General features: G+C 40.0%; 1 protein-coding gene across 2 annotated transcripts in view; it reads right to left on the minus strand.

Annotated features, from left to right (window-relative positions):
- Window positions 1-886: 886 nt before the first annotated feature.
- EVI5L (ecotropic viral integration site 5 like) overlaps window positions 887-16,945 on the minus strand; it is a 39,993-nt gene continuing 23,934 nt past the window's right edge. For both annotated transcript variants that reach the window (XM_015818315.1, XM_015818314.1), the window contains 8 exons: window positions 8,518-8,658; window positions 6,977-7,105; window positions 6,171-6,311; window positions 3,778-3,936; window positions 3,191-3,337; window positions 2,710-2,805; window positions 2,161-2,256; window positions 887-1,451 (listed from right to left, as the gene is read on the minus strand). In XM_015818315.1, coding sequence (XP_015673801.1) covers window positions 1,140-1,451; window positions 2,161-2,256; window positions 2,710-2,805; window positions 3,191-3,337; window positions 3,778-3,936; window positions 6,171-6,311; window positions 6,977-7,105; window positions 8,518-8,658 — 1,221 coding nt within the window. In that variant the 3' untranslated portion in view covers window positions 887-1,139. The remainder of the gene's footprint in view (window positions 1,452-2,160; window positions 2,257-2,709; window positions 2,806-3,190; window positions 3,338-3,777; window positions 3,937-6,170; window positions 6,312-6,976; window positions 7,106-8,517; window positions 8,659-16,945) is intronic.

Consider the following 16,945-nt stretch of genomic DNA (forward strand, 5'->3'; position numbering starts at 1 on the left):
AGGGTTAAGCATAACTTTCCTGTTGGTTCTCCCTTGCTATCCCTACCTAATAATGTTTGGAGGCAAACATAATATTAGAAATCTCATTTTTACTTGATATGTAATTCAATGTTGAGCCCTCAAGGGCCTTCCTTTTTTGTTATCTTGGCAGAATCAATTATCTGGACATTCCATAGTAATTCCTCTCTTGCCCACACAGTTCACTTTGTCAAATTCTCAGCTGCCTGAAAGTTTAGCAATTAATACTGATCTCATGAATCAAGGAACAGCTTACCCCCCCCCCCCAAATTATGTGTGTTTGTGTGCATGCACATGCATGTGTGCACATGCACTGATGGACGGTCTTCCTGTCTGAACCCAATTAGGCACTGAGCCAGACTGCTGCAAAAAAACAGAGTTTGAAAATATGATATAAAAGTGGCGTTAGTAAAGAATATCCCTTTACATAATTAAATAGAAAATGTTGTATGATTAAATACAGAAGCAGTTTTGGCTCCTCCATATAAAAACCCTCAAAATCACTGAACTTCTCAAAGAGCTGGATTAGTAATTGCACTCTAAAAATAAATAACAAACAGGAACAAAAAATATTATCTCCCTCATTAGAACAAATCACCTCTTCAGAAGCTCATTTCTCCTTCCTGTCCTTTTCCAGAGTGGAAAATTACAAACAAGTATGCAGGCACTCCATTTTCTCCTCTGGATGCAGAGCAGCATGCTAGGAGACAAATATAAACAAAGGGAAGACCAACCCCTTTCCCTTCTCCAAGCACAGCCAGGAGACAGAGACGGAATACAGCTGGGCAGCATTTTAGGGAATCGGTGGATTGACTGCTTCTGCTGCCTCTTCACAGTCCTCGCCTGTGCAAATCTTTGTGTTGAGAAGGAAAAAAAAGTGTGGAAAGCAGGACATGGATGAGGCCAATACCTGGATTTGGATTTTAACTCCCAGTGGCAAAGCTGAAAAAAGGCAGTGCTGATAACAATCCATACTGTTCACGCGTGGCACTCCACGCCACCTCTGAGCCATGGTACTCACTGGGCCGAAGACTCAGTAACAGCTGATCCCTGATTCCTCAGTACAGCGTGGCCAGTGGATCAACTGACTCCAGATGGAGCTGGGATGGCAGCATCACTCCTCATTTGCCCAGGGCCTCTGCAAAGATGATCTCGCCATTGGCCTCAGCGGCAGAGGCAGGGTCATCTGGGTCGCTATCTGTGGTGCCATCACTCTCCTTACCAGAGCTTTCAGCCCCGTGCAGAAAGTGTGTGTTGTGAGGAGACAGTGGATACAAAACATCCTGCAGGGCACCCACTACCATAGGGCTGGTCAGCAATTCCTCATCTGAAGAATGTAGCGAGTCATCGTCCACTGCCAGATGACTCACAATATGTATACCGTCAAAACCCATAGAGTCCTCAAAAGGCTTCTGTCCTTTCATTAGCCGAATCTGCAGGAGAGGAAAAAAGAAGACACTGGGGCAGCCATGATGGTTTGGCATTCAGCACTATGAAACCCACTTAAGCCCTGGTATAACTTGGTGTAACTTGGTATAACTTGGATTTAGAAAAAATAATCTATAGTGGACAAACCCTAACCCTAACCCTGCTATGATGTAACAGAAGCTACGTCCTGGCTTAAGACTTAAGCCTTACTAGAAGTGTGAGGTTATATACAGATATCCTCCTTTTTCTTGGACTAGCAAGGCATTGCAAGAATAAAAGGGTCAGAGTAGCAACCTACTCTTAAAAGAAAATTCGTTTCTCTCTAGATTATTTTACAAACCTATAAGAGATAGATTCATAAGTCAGAACAGATTTTTAAATCATGTGACATGGGGCCTTTGAACTTTGGGTCTTATAACATTACATTTTCAGTCACAAGTGAAAGAAGGGGTTTGTTTATGCGGGGTTTCTTTTTCAACAAAAACTGACAAAGTCTGGCCACTACTGTACTAATATAATTCAAACTGATACTGACTACTTGATTAATATATATATATGTATTAGGAGCTGACCAAGAGAATTCATAGTTGCATTGCTCATAGCGTCTGTATTTTGTGTAGAAACAATAGCTGTGACTTACTAAAGGATGATAACACAGTCCATCAAAAAGCCCTCCATGGTTTTGTCTGCTTTCTCCCACTAGGTTGGGCTTACCTCTGCCTTGAGTTCATCAATCTGCTCCTTGAGTTCACGGATGTATTGGGAGGCATCAGAATTGTTGAGTTGACCTTGGATCATTCCTTCTTCTCGCTGCAGGTGAAAAGAGAGGGATAACAATGACAACTGCTTGGAGGAGAGGGCACAACTGCTTCAGACCTTAGCCCAGCCCATATATTATTTCACGACCTGCATAAATAACTAAACCATTCTGGAAGGGATTTTAGAGACCATATAGTCCGCTGTTTTTCCTGCTTCCCAGTGCAGGATCCACTGGCAAATTACTTTTTAGCCAACAAGTTCAAAGAACTCTAGCAAAGGAAAAGAACCACTCTTCGGGTATCTGATACCTCTCAGTCTTTCCTGTAGTCTAAACGTGTATTGTCAGATTCTTTAACAATCACACAGAAAAGTTGGTTCAGGAGATCCTTCACTAGCTTAATGCAAGAGCATTTGCTTTTTTTTTTCTTTTCCAGCTGCAACTTGCTGTAGACCTTTGTTTCACTTGTGGCTGAAAAGGACACCTGCTGGTTACTCTCCCCTAACCTGGATTTCCAGTTCAGCAACCCTCTGCCGCATCTCTGCAACAGCAGCCATGCTATCAGCTTCTCTCAGGCGAACAGCCATAACTTCTTCTTTGCTCTGTAACAGATAATACAAACCAATGGCAGAAGCCCATTAGACTGCAAGCAAGAAAATCTGCATGATATGCAGAACAGGAAAAAAAAAAAAAAGTCCGAGCTCCTAGAATTCCTCATGGCAGCTACAGATGCCATTAAACCCATGCTGAGTCGCTAAATTACCCGAAAGTCAGGATTTCAGCCATTTTGACAGTAAGAAGATTTGCTACACTGTGGTGCCCTAGTGCCGGGTAATTCCGACCTCCCAAAGCTTAAAAACAAGTTGAGTTTTACAATTCAGAAAACTGTTTGAAGCTCCTTACCTTTGAGAAGCAATTGAGCAAGCCTGACTTGTTTTCTGCGGGGCAAGTCACATGCCTTGCACCGCTGAATGGGCAAAAACTCACCTTGCACTCTGATTCAGCATGCTTGCGCTTGGTCTCACTCAACTGCGTCTGCAACCCTTTGTTTTGGGCAGTGAGGTACTGGACCTTTTCATGCAGCCCAGAGCACTCCTGTTCCATCCGATTGAGGAGGTTGCTGTGAATCTGATCCTAGAAAAGAAGAATTAGGGGGCAATTGATTGACACTTATAGAGCCAGTTTAGTGTAATAGTTAAGGTGCTGGTCTAGAAACTAGGAAACTGTGAGTTCTAGCTCCACCCTAGGCATGAAAGCTGGCTGGGCCAGTCACACTCTCTCTCAACCCAACCCATCTCACAGGGTTATTGTTGATGGAAAAATAAATAACAACATCATTGAATTTGTTACACACTCATACACACGCCTCTATTCAAGCATATTCCTTTGCTTGAAATGCGAAACTTTGCACTTTCACATTCAATATAAAACTGTTTGCACGTTAAAAAAAAAGTCGGAAGGATTGCTATAGATCAGTTAGGAAAAAAGACATTACAGATGAAAAGATCTTAACTGTCCAGATTTAGAAATACTCTTAATGGAGAGGAGAACTATGACAATTGTCACACCCTCACCTGAGTTTCAAGCTCTACCACTCTTTGACGCAACTCCCGGACCTCACCCTGGGCCTGTGTCTCACGCAGACGGAGATTCATCAGTTCATCTTGGAGGTCGTTCATCGTGTTCTTTCGTGGAGAGTCCTTCCACCGCCCTCCGGTCCGGCTCAGATGGGCCTAAGGAAAGGGGAACCAAACAACAGTGCTGGGCTGCATTAACAGAGGGAGAGAATCAAGATCACGTGAAGTGTTAATACCACTTTACAATGCCTTGGTAAGGCCACACTTGGAATGCTGCATCCAGTTTTGGTCACCACGATGTAAAAAAGATGTTGAGACTCTAGAAAGAGTACAGAGAAGAGCAACAAAGATGATTAGGGGACTGGAGGCTAAAACATATAAGAAACGGTTGCTGGAATTGGGTATGTCTAGTTTAACAAAGAGAAGGACGAGGGGGGACATGATAGCAGTGTTCCAATATCTCAGGGGCTGCCACAAAGAAGAGGGAGTCAAGCTATTTTCCAAAGCGCCTGGAGGCAGGACAAGAAGCAATGGGTGGAAACTAAGCAAGGAGAGAAGCAACCTAGAACTAAGGAGAAACTTCCTGACAGTTAGAACAATTAATCAGTGGAACAACCTGCCTCCAGAAGCGGTGAATGCACCAACACTGGAAGTTTTTAAGAAGAAACTGGACAGCCATTTGTCCAAAATGGTATAGGGTTTCCTGCCTGAGCAGGGGGTTGGACTAGATGACCTCCAAGGTCCCTTCCAACTTTATCATTATTATTATTATTATAATTATCTGCAAATCTAGGCACAGGCATATTTGATCCAGGGGTACCAAGGCTGAGTATGAGCACAACAGAAAGCAGTTCTATGCTTATTTTGCATCTGAATGGCAGCTTATGACACCTTTTCATATTATCTGGTCTTTGTAGCTTTTTATGAGCTGCATGTTGCTTATGGCATATACAGAGCACTATTACAATATGTTTAAAGCAGATTGTCCTAACTTTGTACAGATAGTCCTTGCTTAACAACAATTTGTTTAGTGACCATTTGAAGTTATGGCAGTGTTGAATAAATGGTACTTACGCCTGGGTCCTAAAGCNATTGTGAGAATGCCATGTACAATTCGGAGAGGGGCAGGAGAGGCCATCTCGCGAGCTTTTGGAAGGTCTCAGAAGCATCGTTGACAACCTTGCTGAGAAGGCAAGCATATGATTTGGAGCAGCCTTGGGAAGAAGGCCTGGTACGGCCAGCAGCTGTCTCCAATAGGGCCAGGCTGGGGGCACCTCAACAGCAGCGGGAGGAGGAAGATGGCAAAGGTCAGCTGGGGTTTGCATGGTCAACAGAAAAACAGTGTAGCTGGGGATTTGTGCTGCAGCACTGGGATGGCTGACCACGGCACAAGGTGTGAGGTGGCAGTTCTCAGCAGCGGTGAAAGCAGCCATGTGACTGTGGTGGCTGACTGAGATTGCTGAAAGCTCTGGACTTCCACTTTACTCCCAGTGCCCACTACTGCTGCTGAGGAGTGCTACTGTGCAAAGCAGCCAAAAGGCAGAGATTGGGGGGAAGGGAGATAGACAAGTGGGAGGAATTCAAGAGGAGGCAGTCCCTTACCTTACTGAGGCTCAGGGCTGGGAGGGACCAAGTTAGGAATGGCTTGGATTAGGATGGGACCTCGCCTGATGAGGTTGGGTTAATGATGGCAATGGGGATTGCTGGGATTTCTGCTGCTAAATCATACCGTCACATGCCATTGTGCTTTACAACTGCTTTGCTTAGCGATGGAAATTCCAAACCCAATTACTGTCATAATCCAAGGACTACTTGTAGTTAATCTTTAAAAAAATCAGAACACCAGTTTCCTCAACACATGCTTAATATCTGTTGATCCAGTTAGTTACCACTATGTACACTGACAAGCTGTTTGCCTCCAAGATCTCAGAGAGATCTTTTCAATCCTATATGAAGAAATTGGGAACAGTCTACATAAACATTATGTGCTATACGTTGAACTACAGCTAGGTTCTCTCACATGTAACCATAAACATATTACTCTTTTAGCAAACATTTAGGATCTTGTTCCTTAAAGTGATTTATGCATCAAACCAGATTTTATTAAGCTCCTGGATCTCCCAAATCTAGGCTACAAAACCCTGATGGCCAGTAGATGGCAGCAAAGAGATACAAGATTTCTTAATTGCCATCTAGTGATTGTCCAAACCTCTGCAACCCCAAAGGTGCTTCTTATTAACCCATTTGATACTGCTGAAAGATCCAAAGAACTTACAGGATCAGTCCTTGTGGCCTTCTATACAAAGATTTACGTTAAAACCATGAACCAAGGCAACAAGGCCTAACAAGTGAGATGCTGTCAGGTATGGCATCCTTTAAATGTAGCGTACCTGCCAATTGTCATTGAGCTCCTTCACTTGGTGTTGCAGTTCTCTCAAGGATTTCATTGCCTCAGACTCCCGCAACTTCATACCCTTCAGTTCCTCCTGTAGACGGGCCACATTGTTTTCATCTGGAAGCAAGCTGTTTCTCTGGAAAGGAGATGGCTTAAGTATGAGCACTATATACCGCTTTCAGTATGCCACAGCACAGACTGAAGAGCCTTTGGCCTGTTAGGTCTCCCTAACAGGTGCAGCTCAAGCAAGTCTGCCCCTCCTTCCTCCATATTTCCTCCCAGCAGCGCCAGCTGCTTTGGGTCCAAGAACTGTCCAGTAGCATAGAATGGTTGAAGATGGTGCTAGGCATTCTACCAAAGGACCTGTGATGTCAGATCTGCACCCAGAGGTAGTCCTTGTTTGCCTTCCCAATACAAAATCTTGAGAAGACTATAGCCAATAATTTATTAAAACAAGAAGACTGTTGATCTTTCCACATTCTCCTGAATAGAGTGTAATTATACATGACTTCAAAAATTGTTATTTGTTACAGGTAAAGATGTTACCACAAAGAATAAAAGGGGATACTCCTAATACAACAGTGAAGAAGAAGAAAAAGCAGTCCTGGAATTTTCACTTGTGGGAACGTATAAATTCAATCTTTTGTTGCAATCTTCATCAAAATTCACGATGCAGAGAAGTCTCTATCAAAGCATCTATTCTTAGACTTCAGCTAATTCAAACATCGCTATCTGGGATCCTGCTCTGGTTACTTTCTAACACTTGTGTGCTTCTGTATCAGGCTTTGAAAGGAAAGATACCTTTTCCATGTCCAGGACTTTATCCTGCATCTCTTTAAGAGCGCTCAGAGTCTCAGATTCCCTCAAGCGGGATTGCTCCAGTTCTGTTTCCAGGTGGCTCACAAATTCCTCAGAGTAGCGGGGATTTCCCTACAGAGTAAAAGAAACGTTAGTAAATCAATGGAAACCACGAATGACTGACTGCTGTCTCTATTCCTACCATTTTTATTGTAATCAATTCACTCTAATTTCTACAACTAGAAGCCAGAAACACATAAGTTGGAAGATAGGCAACTTATAAATTCGCTGAATGGGTTATTTTAAAGGGATGTCAATAAGAGGAGCAAAGGAAAGAGATGGTTAAGGCTTTTCCTGAAAGCCATTCTTCTAAACAAAATATCTCCCTGCCCTTTTTTAGTTGCTCTATCTTTTTGAAAGAAAAAAAAAAACAGTACACAGAGGATGACATTGACTGCAAACTAAACTGTAGTCCATAGAAAAAAAAGGATAAACATTACTCTGCTCTATAAAAGCCATGGCCTCCTAATGGATTACAGTTCAGTTGTTCCTTTTTTCATTTCGGGAGACTATGCACAGAACTCTCAAATTTGGCCTTCAATCATGGGTTATAATCATTAGGAATAGCCAAGTGTAATTCTTTTTCTAGATGGGACCTTCTCAATCTGGAGCTCTCCAGATGTTTCATACAATAAGTCACATTAGCAGCCAAGATCTCTAATGGACATAAAAGCTGGGGTTATGAGTTTATTTTGTAATTCAACACATTCAGATGCACCAGGTTGGTGAAAAGGCTAAAGTAGGGTAGATATTCAAGCAAGAATCGGAGTAGATACAATCTTCCTTAAATCTAATACTGGGAAAAGAGCAAAAGAAGGCTTTGCACTGGAATGACTGGTCTCAAGAAAAAATCAACAACAAAAACCAACCCAGTAAAATATATAGCTTTGTACAGCCTATTCCAGTGGTGACGAACCTATGGCATGGGTGCCAGAGGTGGCACTCAGAGCCCTCTCTGTGGGCACACACGCCGCCACCCCAGTCCTAGACCTTCAGCTGGGTTTTATAAAACCTTTTCGTTTTAGGCCTCCGCCGCCATGTGCAAAGAAAAAAAAAGGTTCAATCAATCAGTCAATTTCAACTTCTCGCGGGGAAAAAAAGATCTTGCAAAGTTGGAACTGATTGAACTTTTTAGTCCCACCCAGTCTGCCGTTACCACTGCAGCCACGCCCACCCAATGGGCCACGCCCAGCCAATGGACCACACCCACCTGGCACCCGACGATGCATAAGTGGGTTTTGGGTTGCAGTTTGGGCACTCGGTCTCTAAAAGGTTCGCCATCACTGGCCTATTCTAACAAATTGCCATGGGAATGGTAATCTCTAGACTTGCCAGTTCCAGGCTTCCCCCACAAAACAAGTCACATGAATTTTAAAACCCTGTGATTTAACCAACTGAACACTTGCATGTAATTTCACCTCTATGTACCCCCCCCCTTCATCATACATCCCCTTATCACTTTTATATCTTCCACTCTTATTTACCTGTTGATCCTGAAGTTGCTGAATCGTGCTTCGTGCCTTCTGCAAATTCTCTGTGGCAGAACAGCATTGTTGTTTCACCACTGCCAGCTCCCGCTTGATAATGTAATTCTCCTCAGCCTCCTGTGCACGGGTAACTTGGCCCTAAAGAAGAGAAGACTCCAAGCTATTTCTTCTTTCAAGAAAATGACATTCATGTGGGATTTCTTTAGGAACAGCAAAACAAAGGAAGCATTTATTTCATGATAGTAAGATGAATACAATTAGATTTAGTATAAAACTTTAGCAACCATCCTTTACTAACGCTCAGCATTCTGAAGTGTTGCCCTAGTATAATGCAAGTAGACAATTTCCACTGCTCATACATCTTAAAATAGTTTTACTTGAGGCTTGACTCAAGACTTTTCAGAACGAATAATGAGTTATGTACAAAATCAGAACCATATCGTAAAGCAGGTAAGAGTGATTATTGCTTATGTGTGCTCAAAGGGTTTCAAATTCAAAATGTCTGAGTTCAAAACACCCTACTTGGGCTTGAAGAAAAATTGTCCCAAAGTTGTTCTAACCAATCTGAAAGGGGCCCAAGCTCAAACTTATCAATACTATTCATTTGAAAGTATCCTAAGCCTTCGCTGTTAATGCAAAACAATGCCTTAAAAAAGGGAGACTAATTTTTCAATCCTCTGAAGAAGTATCACTGTGAAAAGTGAAGGGTGAAAAGATTATATACAGGGCATTTGGACTGTTCTCCTGCCTGACCCATTCTCTTCTATGGTAATCAGAAGCCCATATAGTCCATCTCTTGCTTGATTTCCTCACCACCCCTAGAATTTCCAAATTTGCAAATTCCCAGTAAGCACAACTCCCAGGCCACAAGCTCAATGAGAATTTATTATTCAGTACGCGCTACAGACTCTTGAAATTTAAGATTTTACCACAGGTTTTTTTTTTCAGGCCACAAAATCTGTTAGTTAAAAAAAAATCTCAGATCCCCTTGATCAAGAGGCAAAGTTCTAAAACTGAAAATGAGGCAAAGCATGCATTTGTAATGATTAGTTTATTCATGCATTAAAGTCACTTGACATTTTTTTCCTTGCTCTCCTAGAACTCCATCAAGTTTTCATTGGACCCTAGAGGTCAGGGAACCCAACTTGAAAAACCTTGCTCTAGCTTTGGAGAAACAGAGATAGTTTGCATGAAACAAAACAAGGACAAATAATCAAGATCTGAAGGGACTCCCACAGTAGTTTGAAGTATTTAGTAACTAGTATCAGTTTAAAACAGTAATTCAGACTAGCATGCTTCAAATTCTTATAAGTTCATGTAGATCAGGGGTTCTCAACCTTGGCAACTTTAAGACTTGTGGACTTCAACTCCCAGAATTCCTCAGCCAGCTTTGCTGGCTGAGGAATTCTGGGAGTTGAAGTCCACAAGTCTTAAAGTTGCCAAGGTTGAGAACCCCTGATGTAGATACTAGTATTCTTCAAATATAGTCATATATTTTCCAAAGCATAGGAAACCCCTTGCCCTTTTGTTGTTGTACTCAAAATTCCTGTCACTCCAGCAAGCATGGCTAATTGTCAGGGGCTACCATTCAGGAATATGTGGAGCAAGACAGGCTTCTCTCTTCTAAGTTAAGTATGAAAATATTCAAGGTATTCTTCTTTACAAAGAAGCTTTTAAATAGAACTTATTCTCACACATGTTGCCTGGATTAAAAAAGTAATTTGCAAAAAGCCAAATAGATTCAGTTGTACGGCAGAAACCAATCAGGTTTGGGTTGGTTATTCTAATAAATGAGCAGCCGTCCTTAGTCAAGTTGCTGGCAGAAGAATTCTGGGACTTGTGACTGATCTGGAGGACATTCAGACTGAGGAAAGCTGTGTTAGAGCAATAACTTAGCTTTAAGACTAATAATCTGCTCCTAGTAATTCGGTCTTCATGTGCAGATCTATTTCTGCAAGGAAAAAAAAATCAACGCAATAAGATTTATAGAGATGTTAACACATCCTAGGCTTTAATTAGAGTTGGAAGTGATGGCAACAAGCTCTCTAATCTCTGTCCTTCAAAGAAATGAAATCAAAGGGAAAAAGGTGCTATATTTTCTTCACCCATCACAAACATTTCAGAGTGACATGGCAAAAGGATTTTGCTAAGTGAAGTGTCTAAAGAGGTAGTTAAATTGTGCCACTTGATGGATTGGTGAATAAAAAAAAGAGGTTACTTTTGAAGAAATGACTGTAGTGAATGAATGAAAGATCTGGGTCTCCTAGAAGCGTATCTTATTCCCTATTCAAATACACTGGATATTAAATTTTCATATGTGGATCTATAAATTTGTTACACTGTATGTTATTCTTTCTGATGAGCTGAAAACAAAAATTTAGGCTTAGAGCCATAATACCTGAGAACATTTCAGCCTATATTAATTCACCCAAGGCACCCAGTGATTTGATAATATAATGATCATAATTCACTCCTACACCAGTTTAAAAGAAAAGTTTAAAGTATATCCTCCATCAGTTTTAATAGAGTAAACAATGGTGATTTGCCAGCAGCACCATGATTTCGACATTGGAAGGCATTCTGCACAAGCTTTACCAAATACTTTTCTAAACCTAAATAAGTGACCTGCCACATCACATTCAAGAGAAACAAAAAACCTTCAAGATGAGCCTGCAGATCTGTGACTATTTTGACTCTACAGCTTCTACTAAATAAATATGTAGGTATCTATCTGTTACCTCCTTCATCTGGTCCTTTAATCCTTTATTTGCTATTAATTTAATAGCCAAAGAAAAATAATGAGAAGATGGGGAAAGGACTATGTCCTGGTGTGGAGTTTAAGTCTCAAATTATCAAGGGTGGAATTTTTTTCCTGAATATGGCTTGGCATATTTTTATCATCAAAACATGACTTGAATAATATATTATTTGCATATTTTTAAAGTTTGTAGCCCTGTTTCCAATACCATTTTTGAGATAAACTAACAAAATGTGTTCTTCATAAATAGCAGAAAGGGCAAAATTGCTTTGATTAACTCTCTCTGCACTACTGTCATCTGGGACATTAACTTTTAAAAGCCACAGGCTTAATTCAAGCTTGGTCCTGGGCAGATGGCCCAGCTATGGCAAACTTCAATGTGGGGATGGCATTCTTTCATCACATTAAAATCAACAATTTACTGTGCATTAACTCACAGTAGTTGCCACGTGCAGTGATTCCTCCTCCTTTTTCAGAACTAGCTTCAACCAAAAAGCTCCACTCCAGAATCAAACATTCCAGAAGATTTCCATTGCAAAATAATAAAAAAAAAAGAATGGATATATTCTTGTAAGTTTGTGTAGGTATTTGCATGAATTGTTAGCAAGACCTATTTTCACACCCCATTATCCTTCCATCATCTATATCACTTATTCAAAATCAAAGGTGGCTTGGTTATGGCTCCTCAAAATAACTGCCCAGCTAAAAATCAATTCTAGTTAGGTTAAGAAGATTTTAACTGATATTTAAGTAAAGGAAAACCAGGAGTCATCTTCCCTCCAGTTGATACTTCTTAATACTTTTAGTTTTATAATAGATGATTGAGCAAGGCATCAAGAAATGAAAACAATTTTTGTTACTCTAGATCAGCGCCCCCCCCCCCTTTGAGCACCAGGGACCAGTTCTGTGGAGAAAGGTTTTTCCACGGACTGGAGGGGGCGTGATTCTACATGCTGCCTGCATACTGCGGATGGGGCTTTGCTTGTTTGTATGGCCCAGTTGCTGGCATGTCGCAGACCAGTGCCGGTCCACAGACCGGGGGATTGGGGATCCCTGCTCTAGACATTAAGCATAGAAACAATGGTTAAAAAAAAGAATTAGGAATTTAAAATTATTGTTCCTCCAAAGAACAATCAGTGGAATATAACAAAAATGTTGTGGACGGAGGTCTGTTTTTGTTACAATTGTACCATTTCCCATCTGAGGAATGGAGAAATGGGGTCTTCAGTGGAATAGGGTTAATTCACCATAGTTGAAGTAATAAACATTGTTACTTAAAAAGGACATCTGCCCCACACCTGGGCAGGAATATTCTGTACACTAGATAAAATTACTGAACTGCATCATGCTAGATTCATTTTTAATCAGTTTTTCAGTTTTGATCTCAAACTATACGGACTTAACAACAGATTCTTTAGATCTATCTTCATCCCTATTAAGTTGCATGCAAAGTTTATCTTGATCAAGTTGAATCATGGCAATCTGCAATTGCCTGTGACATCTTGTCACATATGCATCTTGTCACATATGCATCCAAATGCAGATGTTCTTTGTAGTCAGTAGTGTTATGTGTGTGTATGTATGTGTGTAAGTGTTTCTGCTAGGGTAGCAGAGGGAAGAGAAAGGTGGAGCCTTAAAAACAAAAGAAACTTTGAAAAGAAAGGAAAGGAGATGGAGATGTAAGGTCTGGCAGAAACAAGATGGATCTATACAGTATTGGCTGTAGAAGTCTTATTGTTGGTTCAAAGACAGGTTGAGCTAAGATTCTTAGGAGTGGAGCAGGGTGTAACTTGAAGAACAGGAGGAATCTTTGTGATACAATTCTAAAAATGGAGTGCGGGAAACTGAGGAAGATGTGGAAGCGGAGTCATACCCAGTGGTGGGATTCAGCCGGTTCGCACCACTTCGCCAGAACCGGTAGCTAATTTTTTGTTGTCCAGGCCCAGAATGGACTTCCGGAAGCGGCATCCACACAGAGAACCGGTTGTTCACATATTTGAATCCCACCACTGGTCATACCCTACCAGAAGTGAGGATGCAACTTTTAAACAGAAAAATGATACGTAGCATAATTATCCCTAATTTCCCTCTAAGTAGGAATAGGTAAAGTAAAGGTTTCCCCTATCCAGTCGTGTCTGACTCTAGGGTGCGGTGCTCATCTCCGTTTCTTAGTTGAGGGAGCCAGTGCTGTCCGAAGACATTTCCATGATCAGGTGGCCAGCATGACTATACACTGAGGTGCACAGAATGCTGTTACTTTCCCACTAAAGTGATACCCATTTATTTACTCGCATTTGCAGGCTTTCAAACTGCTAAGTGGGCAGGAGTTGGGGTGAATGATGGGAGCTCACCCCGTCATGCAGCGCTCAGATCTTGAACCCAGGCTGTCAGCTTTCCAGTGGAGAAGCTCAGTGTCTTTAACCACTGAGCCACTGCACGCCCCTAGTAGGAAGTAAGACTAGGAATATGGAAATAGTAGTATTCAATAGAGAGACAACCCTCTGCACACATAACAAAATGAAACTTGCCAGGAGCAAGGAAACTTCTTTAATTGATAAAGAAGTTTTTAGCTTAGAAATATAACCATTTATTAGTAAATCTCTACTGATTTTACTGTGCTTTATGACTCTATAACCATTTCTCATTGGCTAATCAGTAAAAGTAACAGGAAAGTGAGGAGAAAGAAATACTGCCTCAGACTGAAACTAGAGGCTTGTGTCTGCATGCTGAATTAAAAGAGAGAAAAAAAGTATCTGATGTGCTGGGACTTAAGTCAAATCTGGAGAACTCACAAAAGGCTATGGCATGCATCTTTCAAGGAATCCCCAAATAAGCAAAAGTTGACACAACTATATTAACACAGTAACATTCAACAAATTCGAATACATAATTTACGTGCAGTTCTTTACAGATTACAAAACAGTAACTACATTATAGCAGGAGCAGAAACGTGAGCATCATTTCGGTATCCCTTTTGGCAGAAATAACAGCTTTCAAACGTTTCCTGTATCTGTTCAGAGTTTTTCTAATGTTGATTTCAAAAAACTTTCCTCTCTCTTCCTATCAGAACTCTTTCACCTTTGAATTATTTTTTAGGGTTGTTTTTTTTTTTTGCAAGTGTGAGATCTCCTTGCAGATTTTCAGTAATATTCAGTTCTAGGGTGATGAAGGAGATTCCCAGACCTTTATTTTTCTTTATTTTATTATTGGTTTGGGGTTTATGTTTCAGATTGGATATTTCTGCAAGACTACAAGCTTTTCTCAGCTCACTTTCTTCACTGACTGTGGGACATTAGCTTCTAGATAATGTTGAGTCCTCTCCTCCTTCTATTTGCATGATACTGCCTGTGCAACTGTCTTTCACAAAATCTGAAAGGATAACCCCTGTTGTTTAATAGTTGCTAAGGTATTCCCACCACCACCACCACCAAAAGCTTCACCCTTTTATCTCCAAATGGCCAGACAGTTCAGCTTTGATTTCATTAGTCCAAACTACTTTGTTCCATAAAGTTTTCTGACTTATCAAGATCTTATTTTGCATATTATAGTATTTGGGGGTTATGTCAGAGAAAAGATTTCAATCTGGCATGTTTCCCATACAGACCATTGCAGTATAAGTAACATATATTGCACACCTGTGAACAATTACTCCAGTGTCAATTAAACTTTTTAGTATATCATTTTCAATAATCTGTGGGTTCTGCTTCACATATTGTACCAGTGTTTGGACAATTTTAACAACCATTTTTCTTCTAGAAATTCCTACTACATCAACAGCTTCATGAAACTTCCAATTCAATTGAAATTCCTAGTTGGAAGAGTTCAGAGATTTTTAAAACACCTTTCTCCTGCTTTGTAAGAAATATTTTCATTTTCAAAAGCTGCTTAGAGGAGCCCAAGGATTGGTGAAGAACATAGAACAACTATTATAATCTGAGATGTTAGAAGGGTTAGAATATTTGTTCAATTTGTTAAATGTAAGCCTAACAAAGCCATCATCTTTTGGTGCCTTATTAACAACATAAATGTTAAAACAAATACCTATAATGGAAGAATGGTGAAGCTGGTGGAATTGGCAGAGATGGTGAAACTGCCAGCCTTGATGAAAAAAATACTTTGACCAATGGTTATTTTTACTTGGAAACCATTTTTGGACTTTTTGCAAGAAACTAAAAAAAAATGAAAAGTTGATTTTGGGATCTGATGGTCAGAATTATATGGAATTATGGAAATAAAGCAGACAGATGCTAATCTTAGTTTGATGTATTTTTTATTTATATATTATACCAAAAAAGTCAGAAGTCATTCTTTTTCTATTTTTCTTTTTTCTCTCTTTTTTGCACTTTCCTTTATTCTTCCCTGAGCCTTTTATTTAAAAAAAAAAAATTCTGTTTATCTTTTACCTCTGTAGTTTTTTTGAAAATCAAGAGTTATGTAAATGTTAAAAAAGTAACTAGCACTGAATTTAAAGTGTCCAAAATTTTACACCTCAAATATCTGAGTCTGTAAACAAGTATACTTAAATACTATGCATGCAAATTTGAAGAAAATGTCATGTTTAACTTTATAAAGTTACATCGACGTCTGTTCATTGAAACGTACACTTTGATCAGAATGCCTACAGTTGCAACTGTAACCTCACCAACTATAGGTCGGCTGTAATCTCCCCCACCTCAATAGTAATTACAATTATCAACAAAATCTAAACTCTGTACTCTTTACCTTTCAATTAATGAGCCTTCTTTTATTCACAATCTTATTTTTACAATGGCTGAATTCATGCAATGAATTTAAACTGAGGTATTGAATAAGCCATAGCTAACTGGATTCATACAGCACACAAATCTAAATTAAACAGCATTACAAATAAATGAATAAATACTCAAAGGCTTAGCATACTTAAAACCCCACTCACAAAGCATTTTCAGACATTCAGTCCAGTAAAAACTCTGCCTACTTCTCTGGCATCTTTACACCCCCCCCCTTTGCTGCCCACAATAAATTTACAGAATGGCCTCCCAAAAAGTTACTTGCTATGACATGTCTCATCCTATACAGAAAGATTTTGGTTTAGTAAACCTCACCACAGCATGTGAGATGAGATGAATAGTCTTCCTCTTTCACAATATCTGCCCACTTCTCTTAGCATTGTATACGCAAATAGTTGGAAACAGCAAGGCCTGACCACAGTGGCATGGCAATTTTTTTTTCTTTTAGTACTGTTTTTAGGTTCATTTCACAAAGGAACACTGTGGTGCTATTCAGATACTTATACTAGTCCTTATTTACTTCTACACAGGACTGCATGAGAAGGGGAATTAAAGAGATAAAATGTTCTTCTTGCAGTCAGGTAATTGCTATAATATGTCTGCAAATGGATATTCTGATCCCACTATTCAGTGTTCCAGACTTAACATTTAAGCTACTCAGTACATTCTTTTTTGAATTGTCAGAGAATATAGGAAAAGGCAAACAAAAAAGTAATTAATCATGATTGTTAGGTGAAAAATGATAATTACTCTAATGAAAAACCTATTTAAAATGCAGCAATTTACTTATCAACCTAAACAGGTTTAAGTGCTTAATGATATTTGACAAAAGGTTGCTGAAACACTAATACTTTATTACTAATTCAGCCATATTCATAGATTCTGGTAAGATGCTCTT

The sequence above is a fragment of the Protobothrops mucrosquamatus genome, unplaced genomic scaffold, assembly GCF_001527695.2.
Source record: "Protobothrops mucrosquamatus isolate PMUCROS unplaced genomic scaffold, P.Mucros_1.0 scaffold716, whole genome shotgun sequence".
NCBI lineage: Eukaryota > Metazoa > Chordata > Lepidosauria > Squamata > Viperidae > Protobothrops > Protobothrops mucrosquamatus.